We start from the raw sequence: 16,825 nt of genomic DNA on the forward strand, positions 1-16,825 counted from the left end.
TTTATTTATTTGGCTGTATTGGGTCTTAGTTGCAGCATGTGGGATTTTTTTTTTTTTTTAATTAATAGCTACTTTATTTATTTTTGGCTGTGTTGGGTCTTCGTTTCGTGCGAGGGCTTTCTCTAGTTGTGGCAAGCGGGGGCTACTCTTCATCGCGGTGCGCGGGCCTTTCACCATCGCAGCCACTCCCGTTGCGGGGCACAGGCTCCAGACGCGCAGGCTCAGCAGCTGTGGCTCACGGGCCTAGTTGCTCCGCGGCATGTGGGATCTTCCCAGACCAGGGCTCGAACCCGTGTCCCCTGCATTAGCAGGCAGATTCTCAACCACTGCGCCACCAGGGAAGCCCTAGCATGCGGGATCTTTGTTGCGGCACGCGGGGTCTTTTGTTGCGGCGTACGGGCTCCAGAGCGCGTGGGCTCAGTAGTTGAGGCATGCAGGCTCTCTAGTTGTGGCACACCGGCTCTAGAGCATGCAGGCTCAGTAGTTGTGGTGTGCGGGCTTAGTTGTCCCACGGCATGTGGGATCTTAGTTCCCCAACCAGGCAGGGATCAAACCCACATCCCCTGCACTGGAAGGCGGATTCTTAACCACTGGACTACCAGGGAAGTCCCTTTTTTAAACATTTTTACTGTAAAAAATAGCATATGTAAAAAGTATATATGTATATATGCATATGATTTAATAAATGATTATAGTGTATAATCATTTGTATACATACATATGTATATGTGCATACAATTTAATAAATGATTATAGTGTGAACACTGTGAAACTACCACCAAGTCAAGAAATAGCACCCACATGCCCCCTGTATACCCCTCCCTGGTCACAGCCCCTGCCCTTGTCCCTAGAGGTGTCATTACCCTGACCCACTCATCATTTCCTTGCTCTCCTGGAGAGTTGTACCACCTATGTATGATTTCTAAATGATGTAGTGTAGTCCAGTTCCCTACTCTTGGACTTCATATAAATGAAGCCATGGGACTCATCACTGTCTTGCTTCTTTTAGTCAATATTGCTTTAAAAGCCTCTGTGCTGCATTATATAGTTGATTCATTTTTATTGCTGTATAATATTCTGTTATACTAATGTATCATAACATTTATCCAGTTTACTGTGGGCAGGGCATTTGGGTTGTTTTCAGTGGTTTTTTTCCACCTTACAAATAGTGCTGTTGCCAGCATTCTTATTCATGGCTTCTAGCTTACAGGAGTGAAACTGCCCAGTCATAGGCATGCCTGTCTTCACCTTTAGTTGATAACGTTTTCCCCACACCTCAGGCGACTAGAATGCCATTGGCTCCTCAGCTGGCCTTTGGGTACTTGCCAGCTTCCTTTCATCCGAACCAGACTTGGACGGGAGACTGATAGAGAGCTGGGCCAGCTCAGGTGGCTGAGGTGCTCTCCTGGCAGGGTGGGGTTCTCTTCTGTTCTCAGGCTTTGTGAGAGAATCTGTTGCAGTTCTTTGTGAAGTCCGTGAAAAAAGCACACCCAGCTCTGAGTTGTCTTGTAGTCTTCACATGCTTGTAACCCTTCTTCCTACCAGGGCTTTCAGTGCGGGTCTGTACCCACCCTCTGCTCCCCAGCCTTGCAGGTGGGAGTTAGATGCTGGAGCACATCTCTCAGGAGAGCAGGGCTACACCTGGGGGCCGTCCCTCTGTGTTTCTGGGCTCCACGACTTCACGTACTGTGATTGGAGGCAGACAGGAGCACTGACCCCATTTTCAGCTTCCCTTTGCCAGTGCAAGAAGAAAGTTCCTTGGACTGTTACATGTGTTCTCGTTCGTAGTTGTAGGGCAGTGGCCAGTTTTTGCCTATTTCATCATCTTCATGGGTATTTGTTTTTCATTGTTTAATTTTTAATATTTTTAATCAAAAACATGTATTCACAGTAATAAACAGTATAGAACAACTTAGGATGAGAAGTGGCTGGCTCTAACCCTTCCCTCCCCATTCTCAGTCCTTCTCCCCAGAGGCAAATTCTTTTAACCATTTTTATTTTTGGTCTTCCATTTCTTACTTCCTGAACTCTAAATTATATGCATAGTCCTCTTTTCAACATAAAACCAACTATAGACCCTCTCTGTTGGAAAAATGAAGATTTAGCTCATTTACATCACTCCCATGTTCCCTTTATTGTTTTTTTTTTTTTAAAATATATTCTTCCTTTTTTTTTTTTTTAAATTATTATTTATTTATTTACTTATGGCTGTGTTGGGTCTTCGTTTCTGTGCGAGGGCTTTCTCTCGTTGTGGCAAGCAGGGGCCACTCTTCATCGCGGTGCGCAGGCCTCTCACTGTCGCGGCCTCTCTTGTTGCGGAGCACAGGCTCCAGACGCGCAGGCTCAGTAATTGTGGCTCACGGGCCTAGTTGCTCCGCGGCATGTGGGATCTTCCCAGACCAGGGCTCGAACCCGTGTCCCCTGCATTGGCAGGCAGATTCTCAACCACTGCGCCACCAGGTAAGCCCTTCCTTTATTGTTGTAGGATGATTATTTAGTTACTGTATTGGTTCCTTTTGATACTTAAAAAAAAAATCTGTTTCTTGTTATGACTTTTTTTTTTTTTTGGGGCTGCGTTGGGTCTTCGTTGCTGCGCATGGGCTTTCTCTAGCTGCAATGAGCGGGGGCCACTCCTCTCTGTGGTGCACGGGTTTCTCATTGCGGTGGCTTCTCTTGTTGCAGAGCACGGGCTCTAGGTGCATGGGCTTCAGTAGTTGTGGCACGCAGGCTCAGCAGTTGTGGCTTGCGGGCTCCAGAGTGCAGGCTCAGTAGTTGTGGTGCACGGGCTTAGTTGCTCCACATCATGTGGAATCTTCCCAGACCAGGGCTCGAACCCATGTCCCCTGCATTGGCAGGTGGATTCTAAACCACTGCGCCACCAGGGAAGCCCTGTTCTGTTGACTTTTGACAGCATCATTTGACATTCTTCCTTGAACAGTGAGGCTATGAGCACCGCTTTCTCCTTTTTTCCACTTTTTCTCCCCTTTCGGCTGTAAGCTGTTTCACTTTTATGATATCAAGGTTGCTAACTTCTTGAGTTGGATGTTTAGATTTTTAAAATTTTCAGCCTTTTTTCTTTTCTAATACATGTATTTAAGATGATAAATTTTCTTCTAATCATGGCTTTAGCTGCATCCCACAAACTTGTGATATGTCATTTTTTATCATCATTTATTTCAAAATATTTTCATTGTTATGTCTTCTCTGACCTGTAGGTTATTTAGCAGTGCATTTATTATTTTACAGGCATACGGAAACTTTATAGTCGTTATTTAATCCTGGCTTACACTGTGGTCAGAATTTGTATTTTCTGCAGTTGTTAAAGATGAGATGCTGTATTTGTTGGGTCAAGTTTATTGTGTTATTCAAATATTCTGTATTTTTATTAATTTTTAATTCACATGTTCTATCATTTATTGAAAATGGTATATTAATTTCCCACTACAATTGTGTGTCTGTTTCTCCTTGTAGTTCTTTATATATTTTCTTCATATATTTTGAGGCTATGTTAATAGATACATGACAATTTAGAATTATTAAATTTTCTGGTGATGAAATCATTTATCATTATGAATTGTATTTCATTCTGTACTTCTACAATAGTGAAACTTTCACTTCATAGTCTGACATTAATATGGCTGTTCCAGCTTTGTTTTCATTAGTATTTAATTGTGCAACTTTTCTTCCCTTTTGCTGTCAGTCTTCCTGTGGTCATATATTTATACGTGTCCCTGTAAGCAGCATGTAGTTGCTTTTGTTTTGTTTTTAAGCCTGTGTGGAAAACTTTGTCTTTTAATTAGGGCTTAGTTGATTACATTCAGTAATACTACTTACATTTTCGTGTTTATGATTACAATGGTACTATTTGCTTTCTATCTGTTCTATGTTCTTTTTTCTCTGTTCTTACTTGCTTTTGGCCTGAATTCCAATTATTCTGTTCCCAGCTGCCACCCATTATTAGACATTATAGTTTCTTACCTACTGTTCTGTTAGTGGTTACCTTAGAAAGTACAGCCTTCATACTTGACATATCAAAGTGTAATATAGATTGGTATTTTCTCCAAACAGTGCAAGGATCTCAGAATGCTCATACTCCAGTTATCCCCCTTCAAGTTATATTGCTGAAATGTACACGTGTGTTTTGTGGGGGTGGGGTGGTTTGTGGTTTGTGGTTTTGTACTTTTGGGCAGCGCCGCATGGCTTGCAGGATCTTAGTTCCCTACCCAGGGATCCATCCTGGGCCCCCTGCAGTGGAAGCTCGGAGTCCTAACCAGTGGACTGCCAGGGAAGTCCCACGTGTATATATATTTTTTTAACCCTACAAGACTTTTTTATGTAACCATTATTCATTTACATTTACCCATGTATTTCCCCTTTTATGTTACTTTTTATCCTTTCTGCATCTGCAAGCTTCCATCTAGGATTTATTTTCATTTTGATTAAAGAACACATTTTAGTATTTCTTTTGGTTGGACCTTCAGGTGATTATTCCTCTCCTTCTGAAAATGTCTTTGTTTCACCTTTTGTGTGTGTGTGTGTGTGTGCGCAGAAGGATTCACATTTATTGGTTCAACTACAGTACCTAACATTTGCTAAACATGTATTTCACACTAATTGGTCACATTTCCACAGGTTCTCAGTTCACAGAAAAGGGCCCATCCCTTGCCAGATGGCAGGGTAGGAGGTGGAGAGGGCCTGGGTAGCAGAGCCTGCCAACTATCACTTGGTCATGCAGGATTGATGGAGCCAGGTTGGCGGGCAGCCCTTGGCCGGCCCTTTGGGGACAGGGGCTCAGAGATATCCTGTTTACTCGACTCCTATACGGGACTGTGGGTAGAGGTGGGCCTTAGGTAGGTAGCCCAGGGGTAGGCTCATGGATGCACGTGCCACCACAGCTCCTGAAGGTGGGGTCATGGGAGGTGGGGTCCCCTGTGCCTTGCATCATAGGAAGGAAATGGAGCCCTCTTCAAGGGGTTGGCTAGTCCCTGGCTGGACAGGTGGGAAGAACTCCCCAGACATGGTACAGACATTACAACGCAGACGCAAGCCCCTATCGCAGGCCTGGGATGGCAACACAGACAAAAGCACCAACGCCCCAGGGCAGGCGGGGTTTCTTTCCCAACAGAAACATGGAAACAGAGCAGGAGCTACAGTATTCTTCTCCCACAAGATTCCTCAGAGAGGAGTAGACCAGGGTGTCACTCAAGAGCTAGTTTTTGTTTTCCTTTTCGTGGAAATTTGAGTCAGCAGCATTATCACCTATTGTAAGATATTTCAGAGAAAGAAAACAGTGGTCACCAAAGGGCAAAAGTGACCCCTGGCTGGCAGGGCTGGCTCCAGGATTTGGAAGGCCAGCCTCCACCAGTAAGACAGCTTTCTTCTTGGGCTCGAAGCAAGCTCTGGCCTGATTCCTGAGCAGGCTGTGGCTCAGGGGGGACTGGATTAGGCAGAGGGGCCAGGCGTCTTGTGAGCTGGTAGAGGCAGGGTCACTGTGGCTCATGTTGCAGGACAGCCAGCAGTCTTCAAGTCTCAAGGGAGCCCAGCTGTGGCCAAAGAGGAAGCCCCAGCATGTTGTCTGGGGCCCCTGCCTCTGAGGTAACAGTCCACGTCTGGCTCCCAAGACCAGAAATGAAGCTGATGCTTGTGGTAGCCAGGAGAGGGGTTTCTGGGGACCCTGTAATTAAATACACATCCCTGAGTTGTGGCCCTAGAAACCCTTGCCTCAAGGCTAATCAGTTTCCAGCACCTGGTGGAATGATTGCCGTTTCTTATCCTGAGACACAGATAAAACATCATTTCACAGACACTGGACATAGATGCTTCAAGCTGAGGGAAAAGGGAGGAATGATCAACTGCAAAGGCAGAGAGGGGAGTGCAGGGGAATTCTCATGGATCAAGTTGGGGAAAGAGTGGTGGGTTTTTTGTTTACTTTTTTGTTTGTTTCACCATTATTTTAAAGAATAATTTTACTTGATATTCAGTTCTAGACTGGCAGTCTTTCAGGACTTTGAAGGTATCATTCAAGAACCTTCTGGCTTCCACTGTTTCTGGTGAGAAGCCAACAACTGTCTAATTTTTTTTTCTTTTGAAGGTAATCTCTCATTGGCTGCTGACGTTTTTCTTTTTCTGTCTTTGTCAGAAGTGTTTTTCAGATGCATAAATTTGGTTTATTTATTGATAGCATCTAATTATCTGCCAAATTCTCAGTCTTGTCTTTTATGCTTGAACATACTGAACAGTTAAAGTCTCTGCCTGATAACTCCGTTATTTGAAACCCCTGCACATCTGTTTCTGTTGTAGATTGTTTCTCTTATTTTTTTCTTTCATGTGATTTATCTTCCTGATTGCCTGGTTATTTGTTAGTTTGCTTGTTTATTTTTGTTTAATGCTGGACATTGTATATGAAAAATTATGGAGGTACATTCATCCTGGGGCGGTGTTTTCTCCTGCAGAGACTCTGGCTTCTCTTCTGGGAGGCCGCTCAGAACACTAGACGCCACGCCCCCGGTGCGGTTCGGCCAGTGAGGTCACTGGAAGCCGCCTCAGGCTCTGGGGGGCCCGTCCACGTCAGTTCTCAGGAACACAGGGGTTCTCGACTGTGGCAGGACTGACCTTTAGGGCCAGAGAGCTCTCCGTTGCGGGTGCTGCCCTGTGCGTTGCAGGGTGTTCAGCATATCTGGCCTCTACCCATCAGACGCCAGTAGCACCCCTCCCCCACAGCTGTGACAGCTAAAAATGCCTCCGGGGACCACTGGTCTAACACATGTGTGAGTCCAATTCAAAGTGTGACGTTTGTCTGCTCTCTCCTTGGCAGGCCCTGGAGCCCAGTTTTTAATCCCAGTGGCTCTGTGAGACTGTCGAAGGAATTAAATAATTCAGGTGGATTTCTGTCAACAGTAGTTATAATCAATTTTTAAAAGTACTTGTGATACTTAGAAAAGTAGCCTTCATTTGCCAGGGCTTGCGATCTAAAAAATTAAGTTATGGGGCCCAGCTCATTCCCTCATAAATCAGACAAAATGTTTCATAATAGTTAATCTAGTTTCTATTAGTAATGTTCTTAAGCTGCACTGAATTTTTTAAAACAAGAACAGTAGATAATTGACTATACAATTGATACAATAATTGTTTTCCTTTTCTAGGTCACCTACAATGGCTGGAGGATTGTTTGCCATGAACAGAAACTATTTCAGTGAACTTGGACAGTATGACAGTGGCATGGATATCTGGGGAGGAGAAAATTTAGAAATATCATTTCGGGTAAATTTTTTTTTGCATGCTTGATTATTAACTGTGTGCAAGGAATATAATTTTCATCCATGATCCCATATTTTCTGTAAATTCTCTTTGACTGTCTTTATTAACAAATTGTCCTTAATGAATACTATTTTACCACAATCTATAATGTGGATAATACCCATTCAAAATATCAAAAGCCTATAAGAAGCTTTGCATTTATTTTGTAAGAATTTAAAAGTGATAGTTGTAATGAATAGTTGGGTATGTATTAAGAAGTCTTCATGTGCATTTAATCTAGAGTTTTGTTCTTTGTCCATTTATTAATCTTATTTGATAACCCTAGGCATATATAGTTGGGGTCATCAGATTTTCCTGACTGTGCGAGACCATCCTGGTTCACACCTGTTCTCCTGGAGAGATTATTAATAGCTCCTCATTTCACTTTCAGGAGTAGCGCAGCTGATAAGATAAATGATATCAACACCTGCGTATAGATTACTGAACCCTTTATATATACTGTTCCCTCCAGCTGCTAAGGTTGGGCAGATGACAGCTGTGGGTGGGGTCTGTGGCTCAGCTGTGGTTGGTAAGACGGTCTTTGGAAAAGGCAGAAAGAGGGCAAGGGAAGGAATTCAGATTTCTCTCTCTCAGCAGAGGGCCCCACTCCCCGCCTCCCATCTCCCGGTCTACGTAACAGAATCCTCCCCATTCAGATACCCTAATACCTTGTGCATATGCCATTTCGTATTTTTGCAAATGTATTTTCCTACTTAATCTTTAGAATTTGAAAGTTGCAAGGTATAATAGATATTATTAGTTCAGTCTTTGTAGATAAGGTAATTGAGTCTCATAAAAATTGAAATAACTATATAAAGTAACTCAGTCAAGGGCAAAATTTAGACCAGAACTAAGATCTGAAACTTAATCTAGAGTTATTCTGTATATTTTATAAAAAAAAATTTTTTTCTAAGAAGTGGTGTGTGTATGTTTGTCTATGTTTCATGAGAAAGTACCTGTAAAACTGAGATTAGAGGATTGATGAGTAAGCATTCTTTGTCCCTAAGTCCTGAAGGTCAACTTCCTTGATCTGTTAAAACAACATGTATGGTAAGTACAATTTTAGACACAGGGTAGTAAAAGAATATTACATTGTTTTAGAGTTTTGTTTCTTTTTAATCGTAAAGACAGATAATTTTTTTAAATATACACTTTGACTTTATTCTATTTGAATAGTTATATCTAATAAGATAAAGCATCTTGCAAGGTTTCACAAACACCTGTTTTCATGAAAATTCGTACATCGATTTCACAGCACTGTGAGGAACTATTAACACATATTCTGCTTCTGACCAGATTTGGATGTGTGGAGGTAAGCTCTTCATCATCCCTTGCTCTAGAGTTGGACACATTTTCCGGAAAAGGCGACCATATGGTTCTCCAGAGGGCCAGGACACCATGACACACAACTCCTTGCGGCTGGCACATGTTTGGTTGGATGAATATAAGGTGAGATTAAATCTCTCACCGAGAAGGATGGATGATAAGGCTAGTAACTCCGTTGGCTTTGGTTGCTTTTCTCTCTTGCCTATTTCTGTTGAATGACCTTTGCTTTAGGGCCATCTCTTTCTGGGTTTCTTTTCTCTCTTCTCTTTACCCAGTCTTTCACTCATTTTTTGTTGTGACTCCTTTTTAAATTTTCCAAGTGTCTAGTCTATGAGAAGTAATATAGCCAGCACCAGAAGAAACTGTGTTTCTCTTCAGTTTCTTTATCCTCCTGTCCCCCTCCTGTGACTCCCACAGAACCTGGCTCCTCTTTTGCTCACTGGGCTTTGCTCTGACCCAGTCCCCCTGCTTCCCCTGTCAAGACTCTGCACACATTGTATTCCTTCCCACCTCCTCTTCTGCCATATGCAACTCTCAGTATTTTCTTCGTAATGGCTTTTTTGAGGTGTGATTCATTTAAACAAAAAAAACTATTCTCCTATTTTTCATTTTTCTTTTTTAAATTCAGGAGCAGTATTTTTCCTTAAGACCTGATCTGAGAACCAGAAGCTATGGAAATATCAGTGAGCGTGTTGAATTGAGGAAGAAGTTGGATTGTAAATCATTTAAATGGTATTTGGATAATATTTACCCAGAGATGCAGATATCTGGGCCCAATGCCAAACCCCAGCAACCCATTTTTATCAATAGAGGGCCAAAACGCCCCAAAGTCCTCCAACGTGGAAGGGTAAGAAAGTGATCCTAGCAAAATGTTTCATTAAATGTTGTGTGATATAATAAGTGACATTGTAGACTTAAAATATTTAAGGATAGCCTCTGGCTTGCCTTCCATTATATTCTTTTTAGGAGAATTTCCTCTACTCAGGTGTAAGACCTTAGAAATTTTAATATCTTTGCTGTTTATATGAAGATCCTTTACCTGCCAGTGTTAAAGAGAACATGGCTTCTCTAAGTTATGCTGGCTTCCAAGAGGATAGCTATAAATGTGAATATACAAATAAAGGCAATGTGAGTGAGTGTAAAATTCACTTGTTAGAGACCAGTCCAAAAAGGAAAACAAAGGAGAAATGGGGCAGCTGTATACTGTTGGCCTCAGCTCTGGAACTGACTGCAGACAGGAAGTGAAAAATGGTGGTCAGGGTCTAAGTGGTGGTACCAAGTCAGGTTTTACACCCGATGTCTTGAGCAGTCATCTGAGCTTAGCAGAAACCCATAGATCAACCACAATTCTTTAGATATTCCCTTTTGGTTCTTATAAAATTTCTTCAGTTTTATAATATCACTTCAATTTTAGATGTCTAGCCCATAAAATCGTACCGTTTTCTTGAATCATTTCTTAGAATTTGCTTCCTGAAAGTGTAGATATTGTAATTGTTGCCCGAATTTCCCTTTTGTGTTATAAAGAAGGCATCCCTCTCCTGGTTCTTTCACAATGCCAGCAATTTTTAAGTGGCTAGAATTAAGCCTAGAGCCTTCTCCTATCTTGTTGTTCTATCTTATAAAAGTCATCAAGATGTTTATTATTATTAGGTAGTAAAAATAGGTACCGGTGTATGTCCATATAGTTGAAATCCCTTACCATTATTATTTTTGCCTTGCATATCTTATCACATTTAATATTTAAACTAATCATTTTACTTAGACTAGATACTCTTTGCTTCTTTTATGTATCTCACCTTTGGCATTCCTATGGCATTTATAATCTGTTTATCTCCAGTTAGGTATGTATATTATATTTAATTATGTACTGTCTGTTTGTACCTTTTGTTCTTATTTCCTGAGTTTCATTTTAAGGTTCTTTAGTGGAGAGATGGTATTTAATTTCCTTCCTCCCCTATAGTAGATTAGTAACCTTGTATCTTTAGGTAGAATTTCTACTTGACACTGCCTGCATATATTGTTAAAATTGCCTATAACCTTGAAGCCTCTATTGTGATGCTCCTGTGTGCTAAAGCTAAAATTCAGTAATAAAAAATGCTTATCTTTTTATGACCTTTAGAATCCATACCTCTGGAATAATATTTTCAATATTTCCTCTAAAACCTCCTTTTCTAGCATTCTAAGGCATCTTCTGACATTAGTCTTTCTGTACATACCAGCTTGTCAAGAGCAATCTCTTCTTTTACAGCTCTATCACCTCCAGACCCACAAGTGTCTGGCGGCCCAGGGCCACCCAAGTCAGAAGGGAGGCCTAGTAGTGCTTAAGGCGTGTGACTACAGTGACCCAAATCAGGTGAGTTAGGCCTCTGGGCTCTCAGCCAGTCTATGGACAGTGTCCTTCAGTGAAGGAAAGGGAAGCTGCTGGCAGTCAGTCTTGAGGAGGGAGGGGCAGACATCAAGATTTTAATCTGACTTTTTAAAAATTGTTTTGGGGTTTTTTGTTTGTCTTTTTAAATTTATTTTAATGAGGCATAGTTGATTTACAGTGTTGTGTTAATTTCTACTGTACAGCAAGTGATTCAGTTATACATATATATATTCTTTTCCATTATGGTTTATCACGGTATTGAATATAGTTCCCTGTGCTATACAGTAGGACCTTGTTGTTTATCCATTCTCTGTATAAAGTTTGCATCTGCTAATCCCAAACTCCCAATCCATCCCTCTCCCAACTCCCCTCCCCCTTGGCAACCACAAGTCTGTTCTCTGTGTCTGTGAATCTGTTTGTTTTGTAGATAAGTTCATTTGTGTCATATTTGAGATTCCACATATAAGTGATATCATATGGTATTTGTCTTTCTCTTTCTGACTTCACTTAGTATGATAATCTCTAGGTCCATCCATGTTGCTACAAATGGCATTATTTCATTCTTTTTTTATGACTGAGTAGTATCCCATTATATATATGTGCCACATCTTCTTTATCCATTCATTTGTTGATGGACATTTAGGTTGTTTCCATGTCTTGGCTATTGTGAATAGTGCTGCTATGAACATTGGGGTGCAACGTATCTTTTCAAATTATGGTTTTCTCCGGATATATGCCCAGGAGTAGGATTGCTGGATCATATGGCAGCTCTATTTTTAGTTTTTTGAGGAACCTCCATACTGTTTTCCATAGTGGTTGCACCAATTTACATTCCCACCAGCAATGTAGGAGGGTTCCCCTTTTCTCCACACCCTCTCCAGCATTTGTTATTTGTAGACTTTTTAATGATGGCCATTCTGATCAGTGTGAGGTGGTACCTCATTGTAGTTTTGATTTGCATTTCTCTTGTAAGTAGCAACGTTGAGCATCTTTTCATGTGCCTGTTGGCCATCCGTATGTCTTCTTTGGAGAAATGTCTATTTAGGTCTTGTACCCATTTTTCAATTGGGTTGCTTCTTTTTTTTGTTGTTGAGTTGTATAAGCTGTTTGTATATTTTGGAAATTAAGCCCTTGTTGGTCACATCATTTGCAAATATTTTCTCCCAGCCTGTAGGCTATCTTTTCGTTTTGCTTACGGTTTCCTTTGCTATACAAAAAGCTTGTAAGTTTGATTAGGTCCCATTTTTTTCTTTTACCTTGGGAGACTGACCTAAGAAAACATTGGTACAATTAATGTCAGAGAATGTTTTGCCTTTGCCTATGTTCTCTTTTAGGAGTTTTATGGTGTCGTGTCTTGTATTTAAGTCTTGTGTGTGGTGTGAAGGTGTGTTCTAACTTCATTGATTCACATGCGGCTGTCCAACTTTCCCAGCACCACTTGCTGAAGTTAAGTTGTTTACACTGGGAATGAGTTTAGAGATTTCAGAGATCATCTATCTAATACTATTGTGGTCTCCTTTGTACATTTTCCCTACCTCTGGTCATTGTTTGTCATAGTAATATTTTGTTTGTTTAGAGCATTATTTGTACTTTGCAGTTACACAGAATGAATTTGAATTATATAGAATTAATTGAAAGCTATATGAATTTGTTAGAAATGGCAAAGGACGTGCATCTTCTTTCTGGTCCAGAACATTAAATCTGCATTGGATGAATCAGAATATCTTTTGTAGAGTTTTCTGTGAAATTGAATTTTCCTAACTGATTTTTAGTAGTTCATTAGAGGAAACAGCACAATTTCAATTCATGTCATTCACATAATTTATTCTCAACTTACGTGTCCTTTCAACGATACTAAGTGAACCTAAAAATAAGCAGAAAACTTATTGCAAACTGTTTGTATCTGATAAAATAGCAATAACCTAACATTGGTCTAATCTCCTAGTTGTAGTGCCTCAAGATTGCAATGCTCAAAACATGTCGTAAGCAAGCTTCATTTACTTACGTTTCCATTTGAGTGGTGGATGGGGTCATTCAAGAATGAAAAGAACACTTGGGCCCTTTTTGGATAGAGTGTGTCCTTTGAAATTTCATAGATCACATCTTATTTCTAGGAGAGTTCATGCACACTATCTAAGGTGTTAACATACTGGAAAACATGGTTTAAAGAGGGTTTTGTGCCACGTCTGGGTGCGAGAGGTGTCAGTGTTGTAGACATGGAAGTGTTAAATTGTAGTGGTTTTGGTGGTTTAGGTTGTAGTAGGATGAGATTGGTGAAATTTGTTCCAGAAACTGTAAGAGGTTTGAGGAGATGGAGTTACACTCTCCTATCCGTACTATGTTGTGACTGCACAGAATTGTACTTTTATACCCTAGCCACATGTGGCTGCTGAATTGGTAATTTTATTTCATTTTAATTAGTTTAAATTTCATTTCCTCAGTCACACTTGACACACGCCCAGTGCTCAGTAGCCACGTGTGGACCGGTGGCTCCTTTGTTAGACAGCACAGATTATAAAACATCAGCATCTATGTTTTACTGGTGTTCTGTCATGGCGCTGATGGGGAGCCTTCTCTTCGTACCAACGGAGGCAGCACACATACATTTTGGGCCTGGAGGTAGAAGTAGTAATGAATAAAATAATTCAGAGGATAGGAGAAAATGTTTTCCTTTTCAATTTAGTGATGGTGCATGTTGGAGAATAAATTTATTCATTGCACTTGGCCATTTCAGCCAGTTTCAGGCCTTTGTTCCTGAAAATAATCTGAGACACCGTAAAGACAACTATCCTCAAAGATCATTTGCACATCTAAGGAGAATCCTGCTTTGGGGCCATCAATGAAATCGTAATCTCAGTGCAAATGTTATTATGAGCTGGGAATAGAGTATACTATTCCACAGGATGGTGGGATATGACAGCTTATGCACATCATCACTGCCCAACAGATGAGGGAAATATGAAAATCAGAGCCTCATGTGTTTTCTGTGTACAGAAGGCAAACCAGCTGCCTCACTGGGCTCCTTCAGTTCTACACAGTGTGAGAATTAAAAGCATTGTATAATTGTGAAATCTTGGAATTGGGGAAGATCTACAATCTTGTGCTCAATTAAATACAGTCAATTAAGTTAATTCAGCCACTGCTTACATTTCTTCCTGGAATTGCACCTCACTTTCTCCTGTGTTAATTCACTCCATTTTCAGATAACTAAGCTGGGCTGTTCCTGCTGTAAGAGACCATACAAAATAAATCCATTCTTCCACAAATGTGTGAAGTGTCATGCAGTCTGCATTTCAGAATCTGAAGCAGAACTTGAGGTTTTGATCTTTTATTTTCTTCCTTAGATTTGGATTTATAATGAAGAGCACGAATTGGTTTTAAATAATCTCCTTTGCCTGGATATGTCAGAAACTCGCTCAGCAGACCCACCACGACTCATGAAGTGCCATGGGTCAGGAGGATCCCAGCAGTGGACCTTTGGGGTGAGGAGCTTGCTTAGTGGTGATGGGAGGATGTGAGGAGACAGACAAGGCTGAGGGAGGGAGCATGGCAGAGGGACTCATATTCTGTTTACCTTGTAGAAGGTCGTTCTGAGTTTGTAGCATCCCATAAGTAATCTGAAATGTTCCACGTCTCTTCTAGATTTCTGTCTCTTCTTTACCATATTCTGGCAATAAGTTTTTTAACTTAAAGCAAGTAACTGGTGGTATTTTTTTCTTGCCACCACTTTATTTTCAGAGGAATAATCGGCTGTACCAGGTGTCAGTCGGACAGTGCCTGAGAGCGGTCGATCCACTGAGTCGCAGAGGCTTTGTTGCCATGGCCATCTGTGATGGCTCCTCCTCACAGCAGTGGCATTTGGAAGGTTAAGGTGGATGCTGTGGCTGGAACGGTGATTTGTCATGCTTGTCCTCAACATGGAGACGCCTGGGACACTAGTAGAGGTGAGACAGCAGACACAGTAGAGGTCGCAGCCCCGAGTGACCATCGGGAGGTGAAGAAGTATGGTTCACCAAGAGGTTCAGGTCATTTCTCAACTGCTGTTAAGGAATTTCTTGCTTATGGTAGGAAAGCAGAATGCAGTTTTAACTCTCTAAAGAGTCAGGTTTGTATAGAAGGATAAAGCCCAGGAAATTGAGATGTCTATTCAAATTTATTTATGCTTCCTTTTAATCCCCTTAAATAATGAAGTGGCGTTTATCTGATCAGGAACTTGTCATGATTTCCTTTCTTAGAAGATTTTGTAGATGACAGTTAATTTTTTTTTTAATTTCTAATACCATGTTCTAAATAGTTTTAAATAAACTGATTGAATCCACATTACATTTAACTTCAGAAGGCATCATTTATAAGATTATATTTAAGAGAGTTAACTATTATAAATTATTTTGATGAATTATGGTACTATCTACATTTACAATAAAGGATCCTTTTGATGATTTATCTAGGATTTTTTTGTCTTCTCTTTCATCTTGGGGTCTCTGGTCTGAGTTATCCTATGTATGTGATACATGGTAAGAAATGCACAGGGATTCGGCTGATGAACCAATAAGCTAGGTAGGTAGCAGCCCTAACCTTAGGGATGTTTCAGTTTCTTAGCTTGAACTATGTGAGTTTGAAGCTGAAGGTATGTGAATTTGAATACGTTACATTAAAGTTGCCTGTGAAACACCCAGGTAGAGTTGTTAAATAGGTGTTATATCTACTTGGATATAGAGGTCAGGATTTCAGAAGATATATTTCAGTTAGAGATATAAATTTAGGAATCATCTGTATATACTGTAAATGTCCAAATATAAAGTGAGTTTTTTCCCACCAAAATTACATCTCAGAGGAGACATAGTCTCATAGGGTATTTTCTCAGTTATTTTATCTGGATGCACAAAGCAGTTTAAGTACCAATTTGAAACATGCTGGAGAATAATGTATTGTTTGTATTTATACTAAACATTTTGTCTGTCATTTAACTTTAAAGACCAGATGGTGGTACATATAGGATACAAAAAGCAAGATGATAGATTTAAATACCACAAAATCAATAATCAATCACATTAAATGTAATTTGATTAAATGTAAATGGGTCCAGTTGACCCCGGCTTGTGTCCGCACAGCCTCACCAAGTGTTGTCAGATGACCTGCATGAGGGCCCTCAACTCTTGGAAACGAAGTCCAGCCCCCGTGGCACCTTGGAAGCTCCTAAGTTAGGTGGAGATTGGCCAGGATGGTGAAGTAGCAAGACCCTGAACTCACCTGCTCTAATGGGCACACCAAAATTACAACTATTTGCAGAACAACCATTGATGATAAAGACCAGAACCTACCAACCAGAAAAGATTTTCTACAACCACACAATGAGACAGGTAGGAGGGATGGAGTCACCATTGTAGTCAAGTCCCATACCCCGGGTACGTGACCCACAAACGGGAGACTGACTAACTACAATTGTAAAGGTTCTACGAAAGGAGTGAAGGGTCCAAACCCCACGTTGAGCTCCCCAGCCCGGGGGTCTCACACTGGGAAGACAAGCCCCAAAAGAGCAGTTGGCTTAAAGGCCAGGGGGCTGACTTTCAGGAGTCACAGAGGGCTGAGAGAAGTACAGATTTCACCCTTAAAGGATGCATGCAAAATCTCACACGCTCCGGGGCCCAGGGCAGAAGCAGTAATTTGAAAGGAGCCTGGGTCAGACCTACCTGCTGATCTTGGAGAGTCTCTGGGAGAGGCAGGAGGCAACTGGAGCTCCCCCTGGGGACACAGATGCTGGTGGCAGCCATTTCTGGCAGCTAGTTCTATCGTGGGGACACTGGTGCTGGTAAGCACCATTTTGGAATCCTCCCT

The 16,825-nt window shown here is 41.1% G+C and overlaps 1 protein-coding gene across 4 annotated transcripts in view; it reads left to right on the top strand.

The window, feature by feature from the left end:
* GALNT11 (polypeptide N-acetylgalactosaminyltransferase 11) overlaps positions 1–15,381 on the top strand; it is a 48,571-nt gene extending 33,190 nt beyond the window's left edge. The window contains exons 7-12 of one of the 4 annotated variants that reach the window (XM_061198198.1): positions 7,143–7,260; positions 8,593–8,784; positions 9,251–9,469; positions 10,871–10,975; positions 14,335–14,472; positions 14,729–15,381. In XM_061198198.1, the coding sequence (XP_061054181.1) occupies positions 7,143–7,260; positions 8,593–8,784; positions 9,251–9,469; positions 10,871–10,975; positions 14,335–14,472; positions 14,729–14,860 (904 nt within the window). In that variant the 3' untranslated portion in view covers positions 14,861–15,381. Of the gene's footprint in view, positions 1–7,142; positions 7,261–8,592; positions 8,785–9,250; positions 9,470–10,870; positions 10,976–14,334; positions 14,473–14,728 lie in introns of those variants that run through there. The other 3 variants (XM_061198199.1, XM_061198200.1, XM_061198201.1) reach the window with 3 other exon arrangements.
* Positions 15,382–16,825: the final 1,444 nt, after the last annotated feature.

The sequence above is a fragment of the Eubalaena glacialis genome, chromosome 8 (assembly GCF_028564815.1).
Source record: "Eubalaena glacialis isolate mEubGla1 chromosome 8, mEubGla1.1.hap2.+ XY, whole genome shotgun sequence".
Taxonomy (NCBI): Eukaryota; Metazoa; Chordata; class Mammalia; order Artiodactyla; family Balaenidae; genus Eubalaena; species Eubalaena glacialis.